The sequence below is a fragment of the Clarias gariepinus genome, chromosome 3 (assembly GCF_024256425.1).
Source record: "Clarias gariepinus isolate MV-2021 ecotype Netherlands chromosome 3, CGAR_prim_01v2, whole genome shotgun sequence".
Taxonomy (NCBI): Eukaryota; Metazoa; Chordata; class Actinopteri; order Siluriformes; family Clariidae; genus Clarias; species Clarias gariepinus.
This window is the reverse complement of record NC_071102.1, coordinates 5,280,288-5,294,754: the sequence shown is the minus strand read 5'-3', so window position 1 is coordinate 5,294,754 and position 14,467 is coordinate 5,280,288. Positions and strand designations below refer to the sequence as shown.

General features: G+C 38.8%; 1 protein-coding gene across 2 annotated transcripts in view; it reads right to left on the bottom strand.

Annotated features, from left to right (window-relative positions):
* fto (FTO alpha-ketoglutarate dependent dioxygenase) overlaps positions 1 to 14,467 on the bottom strand; it is a 168,904-nt gene that overhangs the window by 133,882 nt on the left and 20,555 nt on the right. For both annotated transcript variants that reach the window (XM_053492258.1, XM_053492257.1), the window contains exons 2-3: positions 1,855 to 1,932; positions 950 to 1,703 (exon numbers count right to left, since the gene is read on the bottom strand). In XM_053492258.1, coding sequence (XP_053348233.1) covers positions 950 to 1,703; positions 1,855 to 1,932 — 832 coding nt within the window. The remainder of the gene's footprint in view (positions 1 to 949; positions 1,704 to 1,854; positions 1,933 to 14,467) is intronic.

Here is a 14,467-nt window from a genome sequence, read left to right as displayed (position 1 = left end):
TTTGGTCTGTTACTTCAAAAAGGACCCATTATGTACTTTCTAGGCATATCTAGATATGTAGATGAGTCATTTCCTGCTTTTTGGTATTTGGCCTAGGCTAAAACAAGCCAATTAGATTGAATCTTTCTCATGTGACCTAATATAGGAAGATCCCCTCCCTCGACTTGTTGCTCAGCAGTAGCTCATTTACAAAGACACTGAAATGGTGCACTTGGAGAAGGAGTGACAATGGGTTGATTGATTTGTACCGTGCTCAGGAACGTTACCCCCCCACTAACACCCCCGCGTCACTTCACCATGGGCCAGTGTTCACATTTTCTTTGGCCTCCGTCCTCAAGTACACTTGCCTATTTACCGCCTCCGATACAGCAGATGGAACAATTGTGTTCTCACTGATCAAAATGAACCAGACTTTGGGGTTAAGTGTTGAAACACCCATGAAGGCAGTTTGAGGTAAGAGAAACTCATTATCAGAGGAGGATTTCAGTTGGAGCATTAACAGAAATACACTAGGGGAGCTCTGAGTGCTGTTTTAACGTGTTAAAGAAAGGGTAAAATATGGGAGCTTTCAGAAATGTACAGAATAATTCAATCTACTGTACATCCCAGAAGGGTACACTTGTTTGTGCTTCTGAGGCTTTCCCTTTTAGAGTGAGTGTAAAGTTTATTACAACTGTCAGGGTGTGTGTGTGTGTGTGTGTGTGTGTGTAGGACGGTTCCATGAATCTGGTCGCTTGTGGTGGTCTTATGCTGCCATACTAATGCACATTATGGTTTTAGTTTAGTTTAGTTTTTTTACTTTGCCATCTAGTTGCATAACTCTCTGTCTGAGCATTTTAAGCACTATGAAGTGATAATACGCTACAACTTTGACTTGTCGTCATGTCACTTTCTTGATCTGTTTTTTTACACTGCCCTGCTGTAACACGCTGTTCTTTTTCTCCCTCACCTTCTGTCTTGCTCTCTGCCGGGCAGCTGTAGCTGTAAACCGCGACGGGCGACAGAGGGACAAGGTTCTCGTCATGGTGCCATCCTACTGCCATCTTCCCCATGCCGTAATACGGCTCCTCCTTCAGCTGGCTCATGCTGGCCGGGTCCATGTAGTTAATAAGTGTGATGTTAAAGCGGATCGGGCCTGACTTGGAAGAAAGAGGAGACGAGCGAGAGCAGCCCTGTCCGCTATCTGACTCTTTCCCGGCCTCCTTCTCTTTGCACGTTCGATCCTCGGAACATCCTTCGCTTTTGGCCTTTTCTTCCCCTCCCTTTTCTTCTTTTTCTTCTTCTTCTTCTTCTCCTTGTTCTTCGCTGCACTTGCGTTTGCTGGCCCGGGCGTTCTGATTCTGCTGTACGTCAGAGCAAAAGAACTGGTTCAGCTCCCATAAGGCCTTGCAGGCGGCTCTCAGCCCCACATCACAGCAGGGTTTGTCTCCATGGCCTTCGTTATGTCCCAGGCCCTCGTCCTCCTCGCAGTGCCAGGGGATGGTGAAGAGACGGGTGTCCAGGTAGCGGTAGGTGCACCCAGGCTGGCCAACGAGCGCACGCGAGACCGCCGTGAACACATCGCGCTCTCGGACGCGCACCAGATCTCTCAGGAGGCAGCCTCGGTCACGCAGCGTGCGCAGTGCGGATTGAACGCGCTCGTCCAGGCCTGGAGGAAGGCTGCCCGAGCGCCGCAGCATCAGTCCCGAATAACTCGTATCCCACTGCAATACAACAAGCATTAGCTTAGTCTGATTTACGCACTAGTGTATACGACGTATTGTTTACCAGCGGTTTAATCAGCTGAGATTACTGAATTGTTATTTGTATTTATTAAAGAGAGCAGATCTCCGCGTTGGAATCAGAAGCACTCACTAGCTGCTGGAAGCCGGGATCAGAGGGGGACAGGAAGGGGATCTTCTGCTCGCCAAGTTCCTGGAGGAGCCGGCGTCTCTGCATGAAACAAATACAATATTACGGTCAAAAATATATATATTTGACCGTATATATATTTCATATATATATATATATATATATATATATATATATATATATATATATATATATTTTTTTTTTTTTTTTTTCTTCATATATATATAACTAACGCATAATTATTAGAAGGATTGTATACCTCTTATTAAAAACATTTCTGGTCTCATAATCTACATTACTTCATATCACAGCAGCTATAGAGACTCATTCCTTACTTCTATATTATGTCTTGAAGTCAATTATCCCATACAAACCCAGTCCTGTAAATTTCCCCATGTTGGAAACAACTTAGTGTTTTTTTTTTTCTTTCTGACTGTTACAAAATGCTAACACTGGAGACTCCTTCCATAAATTGCGAAATAAACGTACACTGTTGTCAGGCACTATAAAGTGAGCATGCTCTGCTTATTGCATGGTTATGATTAAATTAATAACTTCTTAGATCACCCGCATTACATCGTCGGTATGTTAATGATTAATCAGCGATTAATTAACTGCTGTTGAGAATTTGACTGAATACTGTGTATTAACAGATAAAGTTTTTCTTGCATAATATTCTCTGTAGCTCACATACTACAGTATATCCATTAACTCAGACAAGGTTTAACAGCATTATTTGGTTTGTTCAAATCAAAAAGTAAAAAAATTTTGAGTTCACAGACATATTTTATTTGTCACATACACAGTCATACACAGTACGATATGCAGTAAAATGCTTAGACAACTGCCCGTGACCTTAAAAAAAATTATTAATAGGAAATAAATATGGAATAAAATAGAAAATAAAATAACGAAAAGCTAAGGAAAAAAAAATTATATATATATATATATATATATATATATATATATATATATATATATATATATATAGATAAGAAAAGACAAAATATAAAATATATAAAAGAAATCTAATAAAACCTAGCTGTACAAAAATAAAACACAATATAATGAAAAACCCAGCTGTAGAAATATGGAAAAACAGAGAAACTTTATTATGGAGATAAAGTGGGATTTAAATAGAAATGTCCAGGGGGGTGTGCAAATATGCATAAAAGTGTCTTATGTGAAAGTGTCCTTTGTGCAACAAGCAACAAGGAAAAAATAAATAAAAAAATATATATATATTTATTAATTTTATATTACATAATTAATCTGTCGTTTACAAACATAAAGCAGATGTTAGTAAAGAAAGCTAATGTTATAACAATGGAATAATTAGCTTAGGACTTCCACTGCGTGTGAAATCCTGGACACTGATAGTAGGTTCAAGCAGTACAGCGATAAACAGACGTAATCCTGGTGCGAGACGTTCCGATCGTTCCCATAACCCTTTGCGTTTCCCCCGTTCATGGAGAGATCGTGTTTTTACGGCTCCTCCTCGCCCGATCAAAGTGCTTTTCATTGGGCCCCACATTCCATCCTGACCTGTAAATCCAACAGCAACCGGTGTAAAAATCCTGATACCCAAATAAATTTCACAAGGGCAGCACTTGGGCCTCTATACTAACACACACACACACACTTTGTCCATGCAGGTGCACAGTTCAGGGTGAGGGAACATCACACAGGGTGCAAGTGACCCTCATTCAGCCTGTATGAAGCACTCACTCGCCCCCTCAGTAGACTGGCAGAACAATTACACACACACACACACACACACACACACACACACGCAGCACTGTGATGTTTAAGGAGAAAAAGAGACTCGTATATATTCCGAGACATTTACTGAAGCCGGCTCTCACATTTCAGCAGAGCTAATAATGCCAGCGTGCTCCCGCGTGACTTCACTAAAGCGAGAGTGCGCACTTTTGCTCAAATAGAGCTTGACTTTTAGGACGGAATAAAATGTTCCGTTAATAACATGAAAGCAAAGTCGGGAGAAAAAGGTTAAGTCCTGGCTCGAGAGTATCTGCACATGTTGCATGTAAGTGTTATCTGGATCTCTGACTCTGTTAACCGAGTTTCGTGTAAAACACGAGCCATATACTGTGTTTATGAATGTTTCAGTGTTTCTTTAAATATTCTAAAGGATGAAGGATGTGCTGAGAGTAATAGTACAAGCACTTAAGTCCTGTAGGAGTTATTCATTTTAAAGCACTAAAGCACGAGTTTATCATACTGTAGGACTGTGTTACAAAGAAATAACAGAGACAGAAATATGTGAGTGGGTGGGTGAGTGGGTGGGTGAGTAAGTGAGTGAGTGAGTGAGTGGGTGGGTGAGTGAGTGAATGGGTGAGTGAAAGCATAAAGTAGTGGGTGATTAAGTTAGTGAAAGCATGAAGGGGTGAGTGAGTGTATAAGTGGAAAAGTAATTGAGTAAAAGTGAGAGTGAGTGAGTGAGTGAGTGAGTGAGTGAAAGATAAAATAGGTGAGTAAGTGAGTAAGTGAAAACATAAAAGAATGAGTAAAAAGTGACTTAGTGAAACAGTGAGTGAAAAAGTGATTGAGTGAAAGAGCGAGTGAGTGGGTGGGTAAGTGAGTGGGTAAGTGAGTAAGAGAGTGAGTGAGTGAGTGAGTGAGTGAGTGAGTGAGTGGGTAAACGGGTGAGTGAGTGAAAGGGTGAGTGAGTGAGTGGGTGAGTGAGTGAGTGGGTGAGTGAGTGAGTGAGTGAGTGGGTGAGTGAGTGAGTGAGTGGGTGAGTGGGTAAACGGGTGAGTGAGTGAAAGGGTGAGTGAGTGGGTGAGTGAGTGAGTGGGTGAGTGGGTGAGTGAGTGAGTGGGTGAGTGAGTGAGTGAGTGAGTAAGAGAGTGAGTGAGTGAGTGAGTGAGTGAGTGAGTGAGTGAGTGGGTGAGTGGGTAAACGGGTGAGTGAGTGAGTGGGTGAGTGAGTGAGTGGGTGAGTGGGTGAGTGAGTGAGTGAGTGAGTGGGTGAGTGAGTGAGTGAGTGAGTGGGTGAGTAAGTGAGTCAGTAAGAGGGTGAGAAAGTGAGTGAGTGGGTGAGTACGTGGGTGAGTGAGTGAGTAAGAGGGTGAGTGAGTGATTTGGTGAGTGAGTGATTGGGTGAGTGAGTAAGAGGGTGAGAAAGTGAGTGAGTGAGTGGGTGAGTGGGTGAGTGAGTGAGTGAGAGGGTGAGAAAGCGAGGGAGGGAGACAGAGAAAGAAAGAGTGAGTGAATAAGACAGAGAGAGATGGACAGAGAGAGACAGAGACCTGGAGAACGACAGCAGATAGAAAAAGATGAAAGAAAAATAAACTGACAATCGGAAACACACTCACTTCTGGTGTTCACTTTTCTTTTTACAAATTCTAGGGCCTGTGTGTGTGTGTGTGTGTGTGTGTGTGTGTGTGTGTGTGTGTGTGTGTGTGTGTGTATCCATCCACAAGCCTAGGAACATGTGACAGCTGTGACCTTGTGAGGAATTTCACTCAGCTGTTACAAAGAAAGTGTCTTTTTAGATGCAGTCAGAGGTATACAGGGTTAATTAGCTACACTAATTATACTGAATGATGTCAGGGTCAGATTTCTACAGTCACAGATGTGTGTGTGTGTGTGTGTGTGTGTGTGTGTGTGTGTGTGTGTTTCACTACCAAGTGCTGATGGCAAACAATCTGCTTCTCTGATGTAGAAACAACACACACACACACACACACACACACACACACACACACACACACACACACACAGCTGGGAGCAGACAGAAAGCACAGTGCTTGTGTTGGGTTTGAAGAGCTGCGGCCTGTCACGCACATGTCAAATACATCAAGCTGCTCACAAATTCCAGCCAAAAACGGGAGACGAGCAACTTCACTGTGCAGATGGGCTCTTAAACACACACACACACTTTTCCACTTTTAAAGTGAAGATATAAATCACGTCCCTGAACGGACTGATTTCAGATATCTGGCGGAACAGACTGCCCAAGATTATTCTTCAGAAACTTCTTTCTTTTTTTTTTTTTTTTTTAAAAACTCGGAAAAATCAGTTTCTTTCTAATTGACTCACTGATTCCAAGAGACTTTACAAAGTCAAGCTTCACTCAACATAATCATTATTATAAATAAAATGCATAAAAATACAAATGAAATCAATTATAAAAAACGTTAAAGGTGTCGACGTTCCATATCAGGAAGTTTTCCAAGCAGGTCCAAGTAGTTTTCACGAAGCAGAACAAAAACATCGGGACTATTTAACCTCAGAGTTACGGCCACGTTAAAATAAACTATTCTGTTAATGATATAACTGACTCACACATCATATGTACCGCTTAATCCTGTATTCATGGTCACGGAGGGGCTGGAGCCGATCCCAGGAGACTCAGGGCACGAGGCGAGGTACACCTTGGCCAGGGTGCCAATCCATCACTCACACACACACACAAATATACATTTTAGATGTATAATAATGCGAGACTCAGGTCGGGCGATGTGATAAAAAATATCATATCGCAATACATTTTGACGATAAAATGTGACGACATGGGTTGATACATTTAGTTTTTTTTACAATATAAAAAATTCTGAAATCATTTGAAGATATATGCGGATTATATTTTATATCCAAGAATCACAATAAATGTCTAATCATAGACCTAAAATATTTATCACATACAACGATAGAAATAAGATGAGGAATCTCTTCACAACTCTTCATAAAGGCTTTCCTAAAGGTATACTTTGACACATGAGCAGCGCTTTGTAATACATGCTGTTCGAGTCAAACCTGGACTTTTGATTGTGAAGAATAACAGAATACAGAAAAAAAAACACCACTACTGCACTTATCCCAGCGTTTCACTAGTGCTTGGACACCATCAAGTTAGAAAGTTTTCTCAGTACCCCAGGACCATGATCGGACTTTTTCCGCTTCATGTAAAAAATTAAAAAAAAACTGGCCTCCCAGGAACTCCTTTACCGGCCCAAACATGTGGAAATGGCTTGGATCGAGGTCAGGACTGTAAGATGGATGTGGATGTGGCTCCTCTATTGTGCAAGTGATGTTGGTAAACGATTGTGTGTACAGTTCCCACAGACAGATGCGTCTCTTATGGAAGTTAGCGGCCAACTTTATCCATTGATTTTCAAGGATCAGGAATGAATGGTCACGTGAATGACTGCACGTACTGTACGTACAGCCTTGTTTAAAAAGTTCGCACATTCAATTGCCGTACTGTGCTTAAAGCTTGTTGTAAAAGTCATTCGTTTTCACGGCATCATTCAGCAGAAAAGTCCTCACAAGTCCCAGTTTGACTCGAACAGTAACGGATTCTGCAAAGAAAAAGATGTACGGTGCTACCAAACTCTTCAATTAGAATTTTTTTTTTCTGAGCAGAATATGAAACATGAAATAGTTACTTATAAATTATATATAAGTTAATTTTTTTGTTTCAAAACAAAAATTTTAAACATTTAAATGTGACTTTTATACAACTAATTAATAATAAAATTTATCAATATATTTATTAAGTTTTTAAAATGTTCAGGATTTAAAAATTTAAATAAAAATCAGTTTCTTTCAATGACAGTTTGTCGTTCTTAGAAGTTTATTGTGACGTAACAACATCATATTACATCATCATAAATGTTATGATGTCATCGGGCTGTATCTGAAGTTATAGCTGGGGCAACTGTAGTTTCCTAAAGGCTTATAAAGTCGGGTAAAAGATAGTACTCTGGTGTTCTTGTGTGTGTGTTTGTGTGTGTGAGTGTGTAATGTAATAGAGCTCTGTGTTTGGACTGCACACTGTTGGAACTTGTGTGTCACAGGCAGCGAAAGCTCCCGAGGTCGGCCCGGATCAAACGACCCGACGATCCGCTCGCACTCCAACACGGACCCCGTCATCCTCTTCAAACACACTTCCTCCTTGGCGCCGGGGCGTGGAATGTGCGGTGCGGGTGTCAGGCGGGACGGAGGATGTGACGGAGGGCAGGAAGAGCGAGGGAATGCGGTCGGTGTGAAGAGGAAAGGATGAGGCGAACACCTGGACAAACACGGGCCGAGGGAAGGAACGTGTGTACCTCATGCGCAAAACTCGTCGGGTGACAGCATCGGACCGGCTCGCGAAAACGCCGCACCTAGGTGCCGTTACACCGCGCGCACACACACACGAATGGTGAAATGGAAATCTAGCCGAGGTGTGAACGTCCCCAGGTAACGGCGGGGGAAAAAAATCAGGGAAGTCTGAACGGCTGACGGTGATGCATCGCAGATTTCATCACGACGAACAGACAAGTCTTTATGAGGCCTTTTATCTAACACACATTCGGCTTTTGTTCTGTTGGAGTTCTCGGGATAATAATAATAAATAAATAAAATATTCATAATTAATAACAATAATAATTAAAATAAAAAAATCGACATGTAAATGAGTCGAGCAAAAACATTTGTTTTAGTAAGACATTGTTATAGTAAGACCGTCGGTCAACATTCACACACTACGGGCAATTTGGGAACGCCAATTAGCCTAATCTGCATGTCTTTAGACTGTGGGAGGAAACTGGAGAACCCGAAGGAAACCCACCCAGGGAGAACATTCAAACCCCGAGGTGGGACTGGAGCTTGGACTCTGGAGGAAGAAGGAGACAGCGCTAATCATTGAGCCTCCAATCACATTGTATATGTGGAAATATTGTTACTTTCAGTTTTTAACCTGGCTCTGACTTTTACTGTTGATCTTTTTTTTTTTTTTACCATAAGCATTTAAAAAACAGCATTTTTTCCCCGACCACATTTCTTCTACAAAGCTGACGGTTCAGCACTATCCGTCCTAAACCAGTTCCAGTAATTCGATTCTCCTTAGTTGTTTTCTTTGCTTGTTGCAGCCCAATAATGTAACCTTTCTAAAATGCCACTTTTTTTTTTTTCCTTTTTTTTTTTTTGCCAGGCAGTGTATAAGCGTCTACACACTCCATTCAGGTGCTTGGGTGATGAAAAATGGCCTCGGTGTCAAGCTGGTGCCTGAGATAGTTGTTAAGCAGCGAGGGGCTCGGTGTTCATCATTGTTCTTTTCACTCCGCAGCGGGTCAGAGACAGATAGAGTTATTAATATTCACTCACATTCATCCATCTATTGCAGCAAAACGCACACACACACACACACACACACACGCACACACACACACACACACACACACACACACGCACACACACACAAGCATGTTTATCTAGTCCTTGCACACAGAACACATAATGTCAGTCTTGGTTTTAATATTAATGTCAAGCATTTTACACGCACACACACACACACACACACACACACCAGGAGGGTCTGCCAGGTACAGTATATTTATCAAAGTAAAGTCATTGTAATGCGTGCACACACGCTAACATACACACAGACTGCCTGTGTTAAGCTTCACACACACACACACACACACACACACACACACTACTACTACACAGACACACAAATACACCCACAAATGTGTGAAAATTCTTCTCATACACACTTTGAACTTTGAAGTGCAGACATGTGTTTTCACGCACGTGTGTGTGTGTGTGTGTGTGTGTGTAGTGTTGACATGCATGTTACACTCATCTCCACTTAAAAGCAGAAAAAGTTGTTTCTGCAACTTCTCACAACATACAGAGAAGCAGAGGTCAAAGGTCACCAGCTTTTTGAGGTCGCATACGGGCAATAAAACACACATACATACACACATACACACCCACACACACATACACACATACACACATACATACGCCTTGTTTTAGTTAGTCATGTCCTGGGCCTGTGTCTGGTGTGTGATACAGATTTTGGAATAAAATTTTATAAATCTGAAAATCTTTTTTTTAGTTTAAATAAATTTGGATGAAATTTGTATTTTAACGCCGACACAATACAAATCAACGCAACGAACTGGAACATTTGCCTCGTAATAATGTTTAAACTAAACTCAAAATTTAAGGGCAAAAATTTAAATTAAAAATACATTAAAATAATAATAATAATAATAATAATAATAATAATAATAATAAATAAATAAATAAATGCTTTATAGGTTACTGTTATCTATTTAGATTTATAGCTATTTATGTTTTTTGAAAATGTAAAAAAAAAAATCTTTAATTGATTTACTTAAAATGTATAAATATAAAAAAGTGTTTTATGTGTTTAATAGCACATAAAACCAAACAGACAATTTCTATTTAAAAAAAATATGTGGTTGGATTATAAGCTAAAATATGTTTACTACTGTAGTTATAGTATATATATATATATATATATATATATATATATATATATATATATATATATATTAATTATTATCAATAATAATAATAATAATAATAATAATAATAGCTTTACGGTTTAAATTAGTTTTTCATTTGAGAACTTTATTTCCCTTTTCTTTTAGAATAAAATTCCAATATATCCTAAATTCTATCATTCAGTCAGTAATTTGTGAGTTACACATGACAGAGCTTCAAAATCTCATAAATACAATATAAAAAAAATAAAAAACAATAAAAAAATGTAAGAAAAAGGTTATGCTATCATATTGTGATATTCCCATCATACTGTATCACATGATCGTATCGGTCATCCCTGCTTATTTCATGTTCTGTGTCTTTCACGTTTCCAAAAACGTCTTGACAACCAAAAAACGATTCCAAAGGTAATAAATGTGATAATCTGTTCCTATCAAAACGTCAAGCTACAAAAAAAGGAGCCATGATCGTCCTGTGACCTGTTTCCAGAGATTTCTAAATCATTATTATTATTATTATTATTATTATTAGTGTTGCCATTAGTTTGGATTTATTAGAGAAATAAAATGAGGGATGGACAGAAGGAGAAAGTGAGAGACAGACCCAGAGACTGAAAGAGAGGGACTGGGATTAAGACGTCCGGAGAGCGAAGCCGTCCTCGACCGACCTGAGCAGTCAAGGAGAAGACACTGTCTCCTCCCGCATCTCCTTCTGCACACCATCAATCCGTCCGTCCGTCCCCTTTCCTCGTCCTGTCCTTCTCCATAAAGAAAAACCAAAAACACATTTCCTCCTCCAACAAAATCAATATCCTTCTGCAAAGTGCACTCAGCCCTGGGGAAACTCCTGGCCAGGGTGGGTCAAGGACAGAGTCCAGCCTGAGGCCTGCCGCTCTACACACACTCGCTCTATACACACACACACACACACACACACACACACACACACACACACACACACACACACACACACAGGGCAGATCAATAAGCTGCCGAGGCACTAAATTTTGCCTTGCGGGACCGCCACGCTCGTAAGGTTCAGGCCGGGATCGTGGCTCGGGCTCACCGCGCTCCACCTGCGCCATGGCAACGGCAGAATCACACTTATACAGTAGGTGCAGATTACTGATTACCGATCTTAATAATCAATTGTATAACATTATACACCTTAAACACACACACTGTTTACGCACTAATGTCACTAAGTTTTGAATTCGAACCAGCTTTGTTCCTAGTAAAGGCTATGACATCATTATATTTCTAAGTTTGTGGCAAAAAACATGAGACACGAGAATCAATCTGACTGAGAAGTAGGAAGTTAGTAATGTAGAAGGGGTGTGTATTTTATACACTGTATATGTACTGTATATACCAGTGAGATTATGAGAGATGATCAGACCAGTAGCTAGTCTACTGGTGATGTTGAATGCTGAGTGGTTGAAACTAATGAGAGGGGAAATGTAGTTGCTGCTGAGATCGTTACATAAACAACCCATTTTAAAATTGCTTTTTAAGCACTTTTAAAAGCATTTAATTTCCATTTCTTTAATTTAATTAACATCATTAGGAGGAGCTCAAGACTTTTGTACAGTACCGTGTCGAAAGTTAGAACTGACATTACGTGGCACATGACGACGTTGTAAATAATAATAATAATAATAATAATGATAATAATAATCATAAAAGAAATTCTAGATGAAATTTAATTATAGAAAAAAAATTATTATATGAGATTTAATATATATTTAAAATAATACATTTAAAAATAAATATTACAAACATTTTTTTTTATAACTGTCTACATGCAATTTTAATAAGCATACAAGTAGTTGTTTTTTTTTTTACATTTTTAAAATTAATTTATTATTACTTAATTTTTCAGGGGTGGGGTGTTCGAGATGGGACATCAAAGCGGAAAAAAAGAAATAAATATATTTTTAAAATAAGCATACGAGTTGTTTTTTGTGCGTTTTTTAAACTTATTTTTTTATTAATTTATTATTATTAATATTTTTATTACAATATTTTATAAATATAGTATTACAATATCGTACACAATATTTTTAAAAACCTCATGCAATGCCTTCATCATTGTATAAAAAAAAAAAAAATTAAGACGCTTAAGTACTAAAATCCACATAAAACTATTTTACACTATATTTAATTATCGTCAGTAAATACAGTATTGTTGAACATATGTTTTAAATGAAAGATCAAGTGTAAAAGGTTGGTGTGTGTATATAAAAAATAGTAAATATGGAAATAATATTAGTCAATAGAAATTATTAGGATTGTTGTATTTTTATTTAAACAACAACAAAAAATTCAAGGCCTTTTAAAATGTTCTTTTAAATTAATTTACAAGGTTTTGAACCTTTTGGATGCTGAAGTATCACTTCTTTTCTGCGCATCAGTGTAAGAACCCTGAGTAAATACTGGATGTTACAAAACCTCACACTGTGAGACAATTCTACAGTACTCTAATTACCGTGTATAGCTTTTGTGTACAGCTTAGATCCCAAATCTTATCATTGCCTTTTCACAATATTCACACAGAAGCACTGATTGATTTGGCAAGACATTAGCCACGGAAACGTTAACTCGTCTTTCGGGACACGAGGCAGTGCCGGGAAACGAAAAAAAAAGGATGCGCGTTATTGAAGAGAATCGCATTCAAGCTCCATTTCCTGTTGCCAACGCTTCAGGCTGTCGTTCCTAATCTAAAACACAGCCAGTCGCTTCTCCTCTGGACGTGAAACAATCCCCGGCGTTTATAAGGGATCCCACTGGATTCCGGGAAGATCGCTTTGTCTTAAACAAAAGCGTCATTACTGAATCCAGCCTACATGACAGATGGATGGTGGCTTTTTAATTCACCTTCCTCATCTTTCTTCTTCTTCAGAACCTAATCTTGTTTCTTGATTTATCTTTCATTTTCACTCAGACCAAACAAAAAAGAGAGGACGGAATAACGTTAATCCTCTTTCAGTCGTCGGCCGAACCCTTTGAGGAGCTCAGCGAGAGCTTGATGTGAGACTCGGTTCATATGAAAGCTGGTGAACGTCAGGAGCGACGCAGACTATTTGTAGGGGGGGCAGGAAAGTTTTAGGTTCAGCTTTTTACTTTTTTTAACATATTGATTGGTATAATATTCAACTAAACCGCTCATCGTCTCATCTAACCCTGTGTGATGAGCGTTAACCGAGTGGAGAGGACAAGGTCGGGACCTGTTTATTGCTACAGCTAGAGCAAGAGGAAAGGATTTCAGGATTAAAAAAGTCCAGTGGTCAAGAACGACATCATGTGAGAAGGATCAGAGGAAGGGGAAAGTGTGAAAAGAGAGAATTCATGATGTCCAGCTGCCACCTAGTGACAGTTCTGTAGTGGACTTCGCACCCTTATGCCAATGTGTTTCTATACTAAAAAATTATGAATCTGGAAAATGGAAAATAATATAGATATACAGTAAAAGCAGGCATCTTTTTAAGCTTCCCATGTATTTTGTGTTTTGAATTTACTTATTTATTGCTTTTGGACCTTTTGAAGGTTTGGCATCATCATAACTGGAATTAAGAGCTCAAATTCTAAGAGTTAGCGTTCCTAGAACATTGCATACGGCCAAACATGGTATTGGTGCTAAAAAGTGAATTTTCAGACAGGATCATATACTGTAACACCATTTTTCATAATACTTAATGCTTCTTATCTCCCGGTCCATGCTTTGTTTTTTGTAAATATGCATACACATTTGTCCTTTTATCAGATAAAAAGAAACACATTTGCTAAATAAGGCTACATTTGCTTTTATGTAGTGTCCGTAACTTTTTTGAATTCAAATCCTTAAATGATCTTAATTGTCGTTTAGATGAAACTTTGCCAATTTAGATTTCACATGGAGACATAAGACATAAACCTGAAAAAGTGTACAGATATTGCAACATGAATTTGACATGGTTACGGACACTACAGATTTTATTTTTTTTTTGCTTTTTAACTAAGCTTTTACCAAAAAACAAACAATTTAAGCAACAATTTTTACAGGTCGTTTGGTTCTAGAATATTACACCAATTTTAGTATCAATACTCATAAATAAATATAAATAATTTTCATTTTAAATTATTATTGTTTGAAGCGAGACAGTATAATGTTGAAAAATGGCCATTTTTGGGGACTCATATAAAATCATCTCTTCTAAAGAGCTGAAGGAAGCAAGTTGAAATTTTTAGGAAAGCAAGATTGGTCACTTTTATGTTGCATAAACTTTAGAAGTAGCTTCTTGGCCACACATTTTCTCTATTATATGTATAACATAAAAAAAAGTACAATTAGCACCAATTCTGTTGTGG